This window comes from Gobio gobio (genome assembly GCF_949357685.1).
Source record: "Gobio gobio genome assembly, chromosome: 20".
Classification (NCBI taxonomy): domain Eukaryota; kingdom Metazoa; phylum Chordata; class Actinopteri; order Cypriniformes; family Gobionidae; genus Gobio; species Gobio gobio.
The window spans coordinates 20,829,306-20,845,580 of record NC_137113.1 but is presented as its reverse complement, the minus strand read 5'-3'; the positions used below and the strand labels follow the sequence as shown (position 1 = coordinate 20,845,580).

Here is a 16,275-nt window from a genome sequence, read left to right as displayed (position 1 = left end):
GTCCGGAGAATGGCATTTTTGGAAGTTCTTTATTTCAGACATAATGTTCAGGAAATTATTATAAAATCAGAAATGTTGCCGTTGGAGCTAACTGAAATAAATAAGTTCAAGTAAAAAAAAAAAAAACGAAATAAAAATGTATTAAAGCTGTATAGGAATATTAGAAAAATAATGCAAATGACAAATGCATATTACTAAAACTAAATTAAAGTTAAACTGAAAATATAAAAATTAAAAGCGAATTCAAAATATCAATAAAGAGTATAATAATATATCAATTTAAAATAACACTTCTGAATTTGTGGATGGATTAATTATTCAGAATGGAAAGTCAGAATGAGATTTTAATTTCATTCATGTTCATATTGGTTAGTAATTATTTTAAATGAAACATATTATGGTAACGTTATATTTTATTACAAAAAAATGCTCCTTGTTTTTAAAGAATACAATAGCTAGCTATTCATAAAAACAAGCTGTCTCAGTTGTTTCTATATGTTTTACATTGCACTGCAAGTAGAGTTTAACTTGAATGGAATCAAATAAAGTTTTCAAATTAAATTCATGCACCAAATTTAAAGATTGAGATTGAGAGGTAGATTAAGTACAGAATCCCATTTCATTTAGAACGCGTTCAGTGTCTCTCAGTAGGTTGCGCAGAGGCTCCAGCACTGGGGTGACGTGTTGGTCCATCCATTCCTGAACTGTAGAGACTGAGTACAGAAGACACATCTCTCCCCTCACCTCTTGCACCTGAATCTCCACATCATCAAGAATCCTGTTGGAGCAGATGAGATTAAAAATAGGAATATATATTTCCAAAGGCCTAGTTTAAAATGCACATGAATAAGAAACATGGTAAGAAAGAATGTTGTGAAAAAAGCAATTTATACATACACTACTGTTCAAAGGTTTGGGGTCAAACTTAAATTTGAAAGTTTTTTTTTTTCTTAAAGAAATGCATACTTTTATTCAGCAAGGATTCATTAAATTGAAGAAAAGGGAAAGTAAAGACATTTATACTGTTACAAAAGATTTATATTTCAAAAAGGGCTGCACAATTAATCACATTTCTATTTGTGATTACAATTACAGATGCCACAATAATAATAAAAAAAAAGCCCACATACGTTATATCTTAAGGGTTTTTTCATTGTTTTAGTTTTTATATAACATTATAATACCATGCATATTTTTTACTTTTTTTTTATTTAAAGAATAAACCAAACCAATGTATAGTTGACAATTGACGCTTAATGCTATAGAAAAGCAATACAAGTTTTTCAGTTTATTTTCATATACAAATATGGCATACAGTTGTTTCAAACAATGGTATAAGCCATTAGCCATACAAAACCTAATTCAATGTAAATTGTGATAATCGTAATTAGTGTTGTTTTCATCAACGAAAAGTATGACTAAATATCTTCCGTCAACGAACCTTTATAACGTGACGAAAACGAGACGAGACGCAACGTAAATGCTGGTCATGTGACGATGACGAATAAAAACGAGACTAAATGTGGTTCACAAAATAAAAACTATGCTAAAATGTCTCTTCATTTTCGTTAACGAAAATGAGACGAGACGAAAAGTCGTGTTTTTATTTTGCAGTATTTCTGTGCGTCTCATTCGGGGGCTGCATCAGGTCTCACTGCGCAGACGCAGGTGACATCACTCTCTTCAAACCCCACTCGCACGGCGTCTCCGGTGAGTGCACGGGTCTGATGGCCGGCCAGTCGGGGTTCGTAAGCCCTACTCGGACGGTAATTGTTTGTCCTGCGGTCGTAAGGTGTCTTCATCATTTACAGGGGCTAGTCAGTGCTTTTATTGTCGTCTTAATGCAGAATATCAGTGTTTTTCTCCCACCACCCGTGTAAAAATCTCCGGCCGAATTACCTAACTGAATTACTGTTTGACAAACACCAAGGTCGTGTGGTGCCGTCTGAATCCACATCTCTGAGTTTTCAATCACTTCAGAATTCTCGGTTTATATCCTTTTTGGCCACTGCAGAGCACCGTGCGGTTGTGCTTCACTGTTATTTGGATGCATTTTAAAGATCTAGACTTGTATTACTGAAATATTGGCAAGTATTTACAAGAGCAAGATATTTCATCACCGCTCAAAAAAAGAAAGAAAAGCACGTAAACATTTGAAATGGGCCGTTATAAAGGCAGCAATTATATATGTTAAAATAACTGCAGCATTATGATTGCCTCATAAGCGAATAAGAGGCTATATTCACTTATTTCCACTCATTTCCATGTGGAATGGACAATCTCAATGTTTTTAATTATTTTATTTAAATGTATGTGTGTGTACTTCTAACATGTTTAGTTGGTAAAATAAATATGTAGTAACTTCAAATCAGAGCGTCTTCTGTGTCTGGAATGGATGTATTCTTGAGTCTGTAAGGTAACAATAATATAATAAGATAACTTTGTTTGAAATGGGTTTGGCTAAAAGAAGATTTTGGTTTTGTCTATAATACGTACTTATACTATATTGACTGGGTTAAATAGAATTGCATTACTAAAAAGAGACTAAAATACAATTTTCATTGACTAAAACTTGACTAAAATGTCATCAGTTTTCGTCGACTAAAACTAGACGAAAATAGTCATAGATAATTCTGACTAAAATAAGACTAAAATGCTCAGACTTTTAGTCGACTAAAACTTGACTAGACTAAAAAGAGTATGACTATGACTAAAACTAATAAAAACTAAAATGACAGCTTGACACAAAGACTAGACTAAAACTAAAATTAAAACAGGCCGCCAAAAACAACACTAATCGTAATTAATAATCGCAATTACAATTTCAAGGGAAGGGAATAAATCAACAATTATTTTTGATTAGTGATATTTGTCATAATCGTGCAGCCCTAACTTTCTATTCATCAAAGAATCCAGAAATATGCATCATGGTTTCCACAAAACCATTAATCAGCACAACTGCTTTTAACATTATAATAATAAATGGTTTTTGATCACCAAATCAGCATATTAGAATGATTTCTGAAGGATCATGTGACATTAAAGACTGGAGTAAAGACTGCTGGAAATTCACATTTCCATCACAGGAATAAATCAAACTGTAAAATATCTTAAACTAGAAAACACTTATCTTATTTTGTTATATTATTTTCAGTGTTTTTGATTAAATAAATGCAGCCTTGCACAAGAGACATTTTCAAAAACCTTACCGACCTCAAACTTTTGAACGGTAGTGTAAATATAATGTAAAGTACTACTTACATTTTCGCTTGTGTTTTAATCTGTTGAGCAATAAGTGGGTTAACGGTCTTCTTTTGAATGTGATAAGGCGTGAACCAGCCCCTCACAAACCTATTATGCAAAAATGAATACAACTATTTAGTGAGAAGTTTGCAATAACTTCAAAGCATCTTTTAAAAGTGAAATTCTAATGGCACTGAACTCACATATTGTTCTGAAATTGTCTCAGTTCTGCAGACTCCAGCAAAGACGTCAGCTTCACTATGAGTTCAGCAAGTTTCGCCCCAACAAAGGAGGGAGACATCCTGGAAGGCAATCTGGGACACAGAGGCCAAAGAATATGCTGTAAATGAGTCTATTTTAAAGTAACCCTTGAGGTTTCTTAGTGCTGTGCACATGCTTTCTTTCAGGACAGGAGTATGAATGAATGAATGAATGAATGAATGAATGGTACCTCTCTGTGTCTCCTATTTCCACAGTGCCAAGTGTCTTAACCACCTTCTTTTGAACCTCTTCAGTAAAGCTACCTGAATCACAGTGCACAGCTATAGTGAGTTTGGCATTCTTTCTTTGCATTTACTACCACCAATTTGCCACGCAAGTACTAAAGAAAAATAAACTTAAAGGAGTAAAAATGAAAGAGACTGACCGTGCAGAAGAGTTTGCAAACAAGAAGCCAGTGAGGGCAAACTCACGGGCATCAGCTCACACAAAACAGACAGATGGTCATATCTTAAGGGGGAAAAAAGAAACATACATTGTTTTCATCTTGGCCAATAAAGAAGACTGTGATTCTAGTGATAGTGAGGATGTCATCTAACCTTTGCCATCCAGTTAGTGCAATTCCCTGTAGCTCAATGCCAGCTGACAGGCTGGATGCCACTTTGAGCCATTGCAAATGGTTGTCCACATGCCTCTGAGTGCTGGTCACGCAGGTGTGCACAGCGGTCGAGCCTTTAAAAGAGCTGGCGACCCACTGCTGTGACATGCCCGCAGACTTATATAATTCCATTAGCACAACTGGAAAGAGTACATGTAAAATGATCAAGCATTATCATCATGAACAAATACTTCAAATAATTGAACAGTTACTTAAACGTAATGTGTGTTTTTTAAATACTGACCAGTGTTTTTGACATCCAGAGCAGGGCTGTAATCCCACAACATTGGTTGCACTAATCCAACAAGACCACTTTCTAGAATAATATCATACATTGGATAGGAATTAGTTTTATTTGGTCATTACTCACACAGTAAATTATATTATATCTATTCAATTTCTTTCATTTCACTTTGTGTCAGTGAAACCTTTAACGTATCAAGGGGAAGGAGGTGACAAGATCATATTAGCATGTAAAAAGCAACTGAAAGGAAGTGTTTGTTGTGGTCGGTGCCACAGTATGCCCTCTTGTATTCAAAAACAGCTGGAGGCAGCTCAACTGAATGGATCAGAAAAGTCATAAAAATGCAGAGCTCATGATGATACCAGATACCAAAAACAGCAAGAAGTGTCGCATCAGTCAAAGACCAACAATTAAAAAAAGTGCATCCTCAGTGAACAGCCCTTTAGACCTTGTTTGAAGGTCCTCCAAACCCCTTTCTATTGTCTTTTTATGTATATATGTATGATTTGTTTGACAATTGAAGAGATGGCTCACACAAAAAAAAAATCATCCATTCCATCCATCCATCCATCCATCCATCATCTTCCGCTTATCCGGGGCCGGGTCGCGGGGGCAACAGTCCAAGCAGAGACGCCCAGACTTCCCTCTCCCTAGCCACTTCCTCCAGCTCTTCCGGGGAAACCCCGAGGGGTTCCCAGGCCAGCCGGGAGACATAGTCCCTCCAGCGTGTCCTAGGTCTTCCCCGGGGCCTCCTCCCGGTGGGACGTGCCTGGAACACCTCCCTGGGAAGGCGTCCAGGAGGCATCCGAAATAGATGCCCGAGCCACCTCAGCTGGCTCCTCTTGATGTGGAGGAGCAGCGGCTCTACTCCGAGTTCCTCCCGAGTGACCGAGCTCCTCACCCTATCTCTAAGGGAGCGCCCAGCCACCCTACGGAGAAAGCTCATTTCGGCCGCCTGTATCCGGGATCTTGTCCTTTCAGTCATGACCCACAGCTCATGACCATAGGTGAGAGTAGGAACATTGATTGACCGGTAAATCGAGAGCTTTGCCTTGCAGGTCAGCTCCTTCTTTACCACGACAGACCGGTACATCGACCGCATTACTGCAGAAGCTGCACCGATCCGTCTGTCAATCTCCCGTTCCATCCTCCCCTCACTCGTGAACAAGACCCCAAGATACCTGAACTCCTCCACTTGAGGCAGGAACTCTCCACCAACCTGAAGCGGGCAAGCCACCCTTTTCCGACTGAGAACCATGGCCTCGGACTTCAGTCATTTCAAAGAGCCTAAATAAAAATTCAGTTTAAAGTCCCAGAGAACCGGAAGTTGCAACTGATTTTATTTCAGTGCTATGACGTATTTCCAAGTGAAACGGAATATTGATTAGAGGGCAGGGTTTTACTTCAGCGCTCCTCCTCTCCATCTGTCCATCTCTCGCTCATAGCAGACTAACGGTTGGAGGGGAGTTGCCGTCCAACTGCCATCAGCGGAAAGGGAACGCCATTCCAGACCAGAAGTTACTTTTCAGATTTTGATTAAAGATTACCACGGCAAACAATTTTTTTCTGTGTATTAACTTGCACGGATGAATTGTTCACCCTAGGACCTGTAATGTGTGCTAACAAAGTAAATAAGATTTTGATTTCATGAGGACTTTAACATGAGGGTGAGTAAATTAAAGCAACAATATGTAATTTTTCGCCACTAGAGGTTGCTTATTCAAAACAAAGACGTAGCTTGATGACGCCTTGATTTCGTGGAGCTTTTATCAGTAGCAGTATTAACATTAAGGGTGCTTTCTCACTTGGTTCGATTGCCTGGACTGAACCCGAGGTCGATTGCTCCCCCCACCCCTGCCCCCGCTGGACTGTGTTCATATTATATTATTTGGGTCCGAACCGGGGTGCGTTTGCGTCATCAAAGCAGCAGCTGTTTACCCGGTTGCTAAGTAAGGCGGCAAAATGCATAGTGTTGCTCACCTCACTTTTATATTTTAGTTTAACCGTTGGTTTTGTTTCTAAAGCTTCAGTACGTAATGGCACTTGCGTCTATATGCCGCAAATGTACTGCAATGCTCAAAAGAACGCTGAAGACGAGCAGAAATGCGATCTACAGCTCTCTGTTTGCAGTGTGTCAGTCGCGCTCGTCAGGAAAATGAGTGAAACACACACAAACACATTTTTACAAATCATACGTCATTAATAGTGGTTCACTTCAGCGATTTAGTACGATTGCGTTCACATCAGCAGCGAACCGTATCGGAGTTCACATGAACCATACCCCAGACCACCCTTTTTAAGCGGACTCTGGTACGGTTCGCGGGTGCGCACCCGAGTTCGGAAGACCGCGTTCACATCATCCAAACGTACCGAACTCTGATGTCAATCGAACCTGGGTGCGCACCAAAACTGCTAGTGTGAAAGCACCCTAAGTGACATGGCATTGCGACACACTGACATGACACCTGAATGACACCGAGTCGCGGAACATGTCGCTGTGTGTTGTGACACCTCCAGTAGTGACTGACAGATTAATCCAGCACCTATACTGACGTAATTGTGACACAAAATCCTAAATAAATAGCCTAATTTTGTGATATTTTAAATATCAATAAAACACAGTAATATTTTTTCTAACGTATTATTTGTGTCACGTCTGTATTTAATTGGCATGTGCCACTGAATGTTTTGTAATACGTCAGAAACTGCCCATTCTAGGAAAAACACAAAATAAATCTATCATGGGTCACTACGAATAACGCATTAACAGCCGCGTCCGTTACTGTAAACCTTTATTTTTGCGTGATTCTGCACGGACACATGCCAGTAGGTGTCAGTATAAGTGAGTGTAACACTGGCCAGCGCAAGATTCTCATCTGTGGCTTCCAAAAAGTGTAAAAAAATCAATTATTAAAAATAATTTGTTAGGCTACATATCTGAAAAAGATTACATGCCGAGCTACTAGCAATCTTCTTCATTTTTACAAGTGCAAAAAAAGTGCTCAGTGAATTAAAAAAAATATATATCAACGAACGAACGCAGGACCTTCCTCAGTAGCTTTAATATTTCAAAAATAGTTTTATGGAATTATCCAATAAATAGTTTTACTAACACAGGCCAATTGGCATGTACCAGTGGATAGTGGCATGTGTCACTAAAACGTGCGATGTGCCAATGGATTGCGTCATGTGCCACTTGCATAACAATTTGCTTTATTCTGTCAAACATATGATTTATTACATCACGGAGTTAATTTGTACATCATTATGATACATAATTCGATACATTTTTAAAAAAATATTAAAGCCACAGATGAGAATCTTGCGCTGACCAGTGTTACACTCACTTAATGGTATGTGTCCGTACAGCATCATGCAAAAATAAAGGTTTACAGTAACGGATGCGGCTGTTAATGCGTTATTCGTAGTGACCCATGATAGATTTATTTTGAGTTTTTCCTAGAATGGCCAGTTTGTGACGTATTACAAAACATTCAGTGGCACATGCCAATCAAATACAGACGAGACACAAATAACACGTTTGAAAAAATATTACTGACTTTAATGCGACTTTAATGACATTTAAAATATCACAAAATTAGGGTATTTATTTAAGATTTTGTGTCACAATTATGTCAGTATAGGTGCTGGATTAATCTGTCAGTCACTACTGGAGGTGTCACAACACACGGCGACATGTTCCGCGACTCGGTGTGACTATATGTCAGTGTGTCGCGATAATGTGAGTGGTCTTTGTTGCTCCACATGCCACTATCCACTGGCACATGCCAATGAAGACCGGATGTGCCAATACGCATAGTGACATGTGCCTTTGGCTTCTGTGCGTCAGATATCATGTCACTTAATGTTAATACTGCCTCTCTATCAGATACATTTGAGTGTGTTGAAAGTTGTTATAATGTTACGCTGTGTGTTCGCTCGGCAGCTACTATGATACACTTGTTGCACACTGCAGTAAGCTAAATCGATATTAGGCATGGCAAAACATGGTACTCGTGGTAAATCATACAAGATTTAAACAATAAGACTAACTGTGTTGAGCTATATAACAATGATTAGTTTTCTGTCGATTAATGTATCCAAACAGTTGTTCCCTTGTCTAATAAAACAATAATAAATAAAAAATAAAGCGTCTTTGGTGTTTCCATGGTTTCAACAAAATAAAACGGAAATCAAGGGTTAAAATGAGGGTTAAAACAAAGTTAAAATGTCCTGGTTAAAACAGCTGATTTCTCTGGATTTAAGCATTCCTGGAAACAATTGGGATAATGTAAGAACACAAGTAGAACATTGTTCTAGTGGTTTTGGGATATTTTAATCCAAAAAGCTTTCATATTTTGCCTTTAAGACATAAGCATTGTTTTTTTAGGTAAACAATTATTTTAATCATGAATATTTACATATCTGACACTCTTTCTTGAATATGACCTTTCCTCTTTACACAGCAAAATTGTATTAATTAAATGCTCACCTTTAATGGTCTCGGGGGTCATGGTCCTGAGCATATCATCCCACATGATCAACTTAAGGTTGGGCACACTTTTCTGAATCCCCTTCGCCACTTTAATGACATGACTGAGGAACAGCTTGTGAACACTCCGACCTGGAGCACTTAACCACTGTTTGGACTCATCTCCGAGACCAAGCATGTACACCTATGAAAATAAAACCAATGTTATTTTATTTAATCAACAGACTAATATTAAACTAGCACTCTTTTCCCCCAAGATCTATACAGATCTCGAGGCAACGGTTTACTTGTAGGGATCAAACATGTGACTCTTTTTATTGACAGAGGGTTGCGCTTTACCTCATCGGCTCCGATGTGCAGCCTGGTACTTTTAGGGTGGAGCTTCATGACTTGTTGTAGCATCTCTTTCACCAGCCTAACTCCTCGATCATGGTGTGGGTTCAGGGTGCCCAGACAGTAGTCCACCTCCCGCAGATCTCTAAACACCTTGTGCTTCAGGGCAAACTGATTGAGAAATTTTTTTTAAATATTAAAGTTTGAATATGCATGATTGGATTTTGTTTGTTTTGTTGATGAATTGCTTTTGATGCATAGTGTTTTGACATAAAATTAGCAAATCTCGGGTTCTTTCTTCCTTCATGTAAATGACAAAAATTAGTTTCATAGTTACTTCCAAATGTCCAAACGTTTGGACCAGGGGAATGATCTCCAGCCCTCTTCTACTGGCAGCATCCTGGATAGACGCAATCTCCTCACGGCTGGATATTAGGTAACGTTATTCTTATGAGTTAAATTATCACAAATAGAATAACGTAAAAATAAATATTCTATTTTAAAATATATACCCTCACCTGTATGGAGGCTGAGTCGTAGACTGAAGAACTTTCAGCTCTCCTTCATAGGGAAACATATCCTCATATTCAATGAGCAAGCCATTGGCACCAAGATCAGCAAATAACTGGATCAACTGAGGAAACATAATCGTGGTTAAAGTTGTATTTAGACAGTTATAATTAAAGTAAAAGAAGTTGTAACGTTACCTCAATTAGGTAGCCAATTCTAGGAGGTGCCCCTTTCAGGTCCAAATGAACTAACTTTTTGCAACTGCGCAATGACAGGTCCATTGCAGGTGCTGTTCAATGAAAAAAGCTAACGGAGCCTTCAAAATATTTTAACTCTTACACCATATTTAAATTACGGGAATAACAACTGAGACGGTATAATGTGCACAGGTTCCCCTTTCATGTATTTCTAATGCAGCCTTGTTCTTTTATCCAAATACGCACTTTCATTCAATCGAACGATGCTTCGCATGAGAAAGAATCGATGTTTACCCTATTTTACCGTACTCACCCACCACCCTGTTAAAGCACGATGGGCATTGCAGTTTTTTGTGTATTCTTAAACCCAGAGCAATGCAGACAAAGGACTACAAGCGTTTTTACTTCCGATAAGAACCGGAAGGTTTGAACTGTGATTCTCTGCTGGGATGTCATTTCAGAATAAGAGCACGTACATTAACACACACACACACACACACACACACACACACACACACACACACACACACACACACACACACACACACACACACACACACACACACACACACACACACACACACACACACACACACACACACACACACACACACACACACACACACACACACACACACACACACACACACACACACAAATATTGGAGTTAAATGTTAAGACAACTGAGAAATGTACAATTATATTATATATATATATATATATATATATATATATATATATATATATATATATATATATATATATATATATATATATATATATATATATATATATATATATATATATATATATATATATATATATATATATATATATATATATATACACTTTGAGGGCATATTTATTTAAATTCTGTAGCAACAGAATTTAATAGGGTACACGTAGCAAATGTCACACTCTAGTGGACAGTGGTTCAATGTACAATATTGGGGATATTTTCATTAATAGTTAATACAATTTAATTAAATGTTATTGGTGACAGCTTAGTGGTTAAAATCGGTAGATTATAATCCTGGAAGGTGTGATGCATGAACCGTGGACAACTTTGAGGCTAATTAAATCTCACAGAGATGCAAGAATAAATTGTTCCTAAATGTTACAATGTATGTGGTCACAATTGCTTGTTGAGTATCAGAAATAGAGTAGAAATAACTAATAATTGTCACTGTAGCCTACAAATGATCCCATTTGCTTTTGAACGTAAAAATAACAAAGCACAAAAAAAGCCTATACCTAATAATAATTTTCAAATGGAGTTTTCCTATACAGACAATTGCAATGAACCCCTAGATTAATAATGAAAAGAAAAATAATATTTTTGTTTATATAATGGTTTATATAAACACATCGTATAGTCTGCAATCTGGGCAAATTTCACACAAAAAGATAAAATAATAGAATATGCAATAGAATTGAGAATAGAATAGAAAATAAATAAACATTTTTTTGTATGAATAATGCACATAGTAAAATATATAATGAATGATGTAAAGGATGTAAATAAAATTCTTAAAACAATGAATGCCAAATAACATTAAATAGAATAAATATGTTAAAATAAACGTTATTTAAAACCTTAAGTGTGTACAAGAAAATGTGTGACAGAGTGTTGTGCATGCAGAACGACGCAAACGCTTCTGCGTACTTTCCACTGAACAGAAGGGGGATCAAGGGGAGCCTTGCAGCACCACAAGGGGGCCTGATGCAGTAACACAGGAGCATCAGCAGTCCAAAGGAGCTTCACAGGACAGGCGGGAGTGCGCAGTGCCGCGAACGCGCACGCATTCACCCACAGAGACCTACTGCGATTGGAAGCGCGAGGCGGTCAGATCGTGTGTTTTGTGTTGCTGCCGCGCAGTATCTTTTCACGCAAGTGCCAAGGACTGCAAGGGAAAAGTTTATTTCAAAGACTCACCAACTAACGGGCATGACCGCTCCCAGATCCCCCTGAACGCCAGGTCAGTATGAGCAGATTCTGCGTTCATTCCTATGCTTCAAAGGCGCATTGTTGCAAATATAAAGAGTTGCATTGTTGGGACCGCTGGGACTGATTGTTGAATAGCGGTTTGCTACCTTGCGGCCAACCACGAAAGCCGCTTTGGAAATCCGTGGTTTGGGGAACCTGCTATCGTGCTGCGGCAAAACGCTCCCATCGGGTTTTTAAATTACAGCCATGTGTTTCAACGCGATATTCCCTCGCTTTTGACACCCAAGCTCATTTTATCTAGTTATGAGGTGATTTAGATGGTTTACTTAGACCTGTGTTTATAATATGTGGTTTGTTTTGATTACCACTTGGCTTGCAAGTAGCCTAATAAGCTGTCATCAGTCAAAAGGGCGCAAACGGTTCATCAAAGTTATTATGAGTAGAGAATTAGTGTTGGCAGTTGGCATGCTGTTTATTTTTCCTATTGGAAACAATGTGTTCGCATGATTGTGATGGCACATCATTTGTTTCAACGAGCTGGTATTTATCACAGTAAACATTTATTGGGCAGAGCTGTTGGTTTGTACTTCTGTATTGTGTTTGAAAGTTTATGGGCCGAACCGACCCTTCCCCCTTTCTCCTGCGGCCTCGCTGTCGCCTTCGTCCGGGGAGGGACTGCACTGGCGACCGTGATGAGTGACCAGCCGCTACCAAAACAAAGGCGGGTTACCAGGGGAAACGGGGCTCTCTACTTATGGACTGGGTCGCTGGAGGAATAGTGACGGCTCATCTGCATCTGTCTTGAATGAACCGCTGCAACAAAGACAAATACTATTTGACGTGTGAGAACCTGACGGCTGAAAATCACTCCACAATTAAAGTACTGTCGATAATGCGTATCCCGACTGCAAGGTCACTTTGTGTTCACGGCTGCTAAGTGGCTCAGTAGATTAGACAAACAAACCCGTTTTATTCTGGCTGGGTTTGTCCAGCCTTGATGTTTGTTTGTCGACAGGAGAAAAGAGTTTATTCAGAAAGAGAGCCACTCAGTTTGAATCAGCAAGATGAATGACAATGTACCATTTTGAATTTAATTTTAGTAAAATTAATTGCTTTTTACTCATTTTTAGTGACTAAAACATCCTCATTTGCACCTTTTACGTTACAATATTTCTTAAAATGGTGTTGTCGAAGAAATAACCTTCCTTGTAGCCTAGCCTGTCTACAGCATGGCAGAAATAAGTAAACACACTGGAAAAAGTGTAATGGGTTTTAGCAAAATTGTAGCGTTTGGCTGTTTTTGTCAAGCTCAGCCATCCAACTCAGTGTTATTGTATAAAAAAAAGAACAGTGAAACATTTTTCCTTCTGAGGTTTCCGATAAACATTTTATTGGGCACTTCCTTTCACTGACTTTGTTGAAAAAGTTTCAATAGAGTTTCTGAACCTTTTTTACTGAAAGTCACAAGTCAAAGGTCTTGTCACAATAGCAGGGTGGTTCTGACAATTCTGTGTTGATCACATGACTTATTTTCACAAATGTATAGTCTTTTAGATCAAATGTGGGAGAAAGTCATGTCATGGAATGAGAGACTAAGTCTGATCTATTAGTGATGAACAGTGTGGCATTTAGTGTCAGGTTCTAGTGATCAGGTATCTGGAATAATGCCTGGTTTCACACACAAGGCTTAAAGGGATAGTTCACCCAAAAACGAAAATTTTATGTTTTTCTGCTTACCCCTAAGGCAACCAAGATGTAGGTGTCTTCGTTTCTTCAGTAGAACACAAATGAAGTTTTTTAACTCCAACCGTTGCTGTGTGTCACTCATATAATGCTTGTCAATGGGGTCGAATTCTATTAGAGTAAAAAAAACATGCACAGACAACTTCAAATTAAACCCGTGGCTCGTGACGACACATTGATGTCTTAAGACACGAAACGATCGGTTTCTGAGAGAAACCGAACGGTATTTATGCAAATATATCCCCTCATATCAGACGAACGCTTTAGCTCTCAAGACTGCCATCACTTCCCGTAGGTGAGGTCAAAATAGCGGCCTGGTCATAGATATGTATACGTAGAATCCTCATTCGAGCGATCCACGCCATGATCCACGCAGGCACTAATGAGGTATCTATGGATATATCTATGACCCGGCCGCTATTTTGACCTCACCTACGGGAAGTGATGGCAGTCTGGAGAGCTAAAGCGTTCGTCTGATATGAGGTGATAATTGCATAAATACCGTTCGGTTTCTCTCAGAAACCGATCGTTTCGTGTCTTAAGACATCCATGTGTCGTCACGAGCCGCGGGTAAGTTGTCTGTCCATGTTTTTTTTACTCTAATAGAATTCGACCCCATTGACAAGCATTATATGAGTGACACACAGCAACGGTTGGAGTTAAAAATCTTCATTTGTGTTCTACTGAAGAAACGAAGACACCTACATCTTGGATGCCTTAGGGGTAAGCAGAAAAACATCAAATTTTCGTTTTTGGGTGAACTATCCCTTTAAGCCTAGTCCCAGACTAAAATGTATGTTTGAGCTGTTTTAACTGAAAGCAACTTGTATCGGCATATCTTAAAATATGTCAGTGCTATTGTTTTGTCTCAAGATGCACACCAGTAATGGTACACCAGTCATTTTTTCTAAGGCATGTTTATAAAATCTACTTAAATGTCCTAATTTAACTTAATCTTAGTCCTGTTGGTGAAACCAGGCCTAAATGTATTGTTTCTACTGAGATCAATTACTACTTGTGAAATCTGTTTGGAGTTATTAAGCAGAGAAACACACGAGACAGGAGTAGCGAGCTTTATTAATTTTGTTTACTCATCACTTCCGTTCTCCACGTTACATAATTAAACAACAGTATATAAAAAATAGTAGTCAACACAATTACAATTCACTTATGAACACAGCAATACTTTTTCATTCAGGTGCTAGATCTAAGCCATTCACTTTCCCTTAAACAGCATGTAATAGTTTGCATAACTTTTGAAGACTTTTTTTTTGTCGTTGCTTATAAAATCACCTGAAAACTAGGCTAATCAATCCAAAACACTTGATTTTGTGCAAAAAAAAATTTTTTCGAAAGAAAAATGTCTAGACTGTTTTCTGTCTAGACCAAATGGCCATATATAAACACTGCTTTAACTCAAGATTTTCCCAGATTCCAAATGTAGACAGACGGGTAGTTGTGTTTCATGGATATCCTATTGTGAATCTCTCGTCATGATGTTTGCCTAAAGTAAATTTACAACTGGCTGATTTGAAGGTCAATGTTGGCTTTTAGTGCTGCTAAATGTTATGTAATGTTGAAGACCACTGTGTAACAATGCTTAATTTGATCTGGCCCATAGTGTAAATGTCACACTACAAGCCTTGTTTATGTTTGGGGGAAAGTGAGATTTAACAGACATGTGTTTGTGACTTAACATTTGCTATGATTTTCAAATTTGCTTTGATTTGTGTGGCTCATCCCTCTGTTTTGAATATGGGTAATCACTGGTTATTATTCTGGTTTGTCGATTCTTTCTTTGAGCGAAAGTATTGAAACCGGCTTTCTGCAGTACGTTAGCATTTGAAATGGATACAATCAGGGCTTGACATTAACTTTTTATCCCACCAGCCAATGTGGCTAATAGTTTTTCAAAGTTACTTGCCACTCAGCATTTTCACTATGTTGAAAAACTGCCATATAGATATTTTTAATATTATAATTTGGCAGCAGGTATATTGTGACTGCTGTCACTTTAAGACCTGACACATGGATCCATTATCCTGTTACACATGTGTTTTATTTTTCAACTGTTTACATTCACTTAAAACATAACTGACTGTGCTTGTGTGAATACTCTCCATTTTGACATTATTGAACTGAGAGGCTGCTTTATGTACGTGTGAGTACAAAATTATGGGCAACACGCACAATCCCATGCCAAAATCTTCAATTTTTTTGGCGGGTGTTAATGTCAAGCCCTGGATACAATGCTGCATTTATTGTGTCTTTTACTTGTTTCTGAATTATTTTTCACATTTGTAATGGGTGCTAATGTCTTAAAAGTAAAGTTCTTTGGGACTGCTTTGGGTTTTATTGTAAGTTGTTTGATTGAATCCCAAAAAGTGAAACTCAAGAAATGCTTTCTCCCAGACATTAGCACTATGTGAGATTCAGTCAAATTGAATAGAAATAACAAATTCCACCTGCAAAGATATGGAATTTCTAATGGAGTGAAAGTCTCACTCATCATCTTCCTGCAAAGCTGGTAGTAACTTCTTTACGTGTTGCGTTGGCCGCATTGACACTGCACTCACACCCAGAGGAGACCTTCCATCTGCTCCTTGTTTATAGAAGCTCCACTTTGGTTAGCAGTCAAGTCCCCAAATGGGAGACACATGGTTGATGAAATCCTTGTGTGCTGCTTTT

The 16,275-nt window shown here is 38.3% G+C and overlaps 2 protein-coding genes across 8 annotated transcripts in view; one reads left to right on the top strand and one right to left on the bottom strand.

The window, feature by feature from the left end:
- Positions 1 to 8: 8 nt before the first annotated feature.
- hexd (hexosaminidase d) lies at positions 9 to 10,219 on the bottom strand. Its single transcript, XM_079801006.1, has 12 exons — positions 9,897 to 10,219; positions 9,708 to 9,823; positions 9,527 to 9,614; positions 9,196 to 9,360; positions 8,857 to 9,040; positions 4,365 to 4,436; positions 4,062 to 4,260; positions 3,890 to 3,972; positions 3,695 to 3,767; positions 3,447 to 3,557; positions 3,262 to 3,351; positions 9 to 778 (listed from the first exon to the last, which is right to left on the bottom strand). Exons 1-12 carry the CDS (start codon positions 9,978 to 9,980, stop codon positions 601 to 603), a joined length of 1,443 nt encoding a protein of 480 aa, XP_079657132.1. The 5' UTR covers positions 9,981 to 10,219; the 3' UTR covers positions 9 to 600.
- Positions 10,220 to 11,643: 1,424 nt separating this feature from the next.
- arhgap12b (Rho GTPase activating protein 12b) overlaps positions 11,644 to 16,275 on the top strand; it is a 75,236-nt gene continuing 70,604 nt past the window's right edge. For 4 of the 7 annotated variants that reach the window (XM_079800989.1, XM_079800985.1, XM_079800986.1 and 1 more), the window contains exon 1: positions 11,677 to 11,875. The gene's annotated coding sequence lies outside the window, so the exon portion shown is untranslated. Of the gene's footprint in view, positions 11,876 to 16,275 lie in introns of all 7 variants that reach the window. The other 3 variants (XM_079800990.1, XM_079800987.1, XM_079800988.1) reach the window with 2 other exon arrangements.

Excerpts from the sequence above, each read along its gene's own strand:
- hexd (XM_079801006.1), bottom strand. The coding sequence starts at position 9,980 with ATGGACCTGTCATTGCGCAGTTGCAAAAAGTTAGTTCATTTGGACCTG. Across the intron at positions 9,041-9,195 it reads TGCACATCGGAGCCGATGAG|GTGTACATGCTTGGTCTCGG; the intron begins GTAAAGCGCAAC and ends TTATTTTCATAG. Across the intron at positions 3,973-4,061 it reads GCACTAACTGGATGGCAAAG|ATATGACCATCTGTCTGTTT; the intron begins GTTAGATGACAT and ends TTCCCCCTTAAG.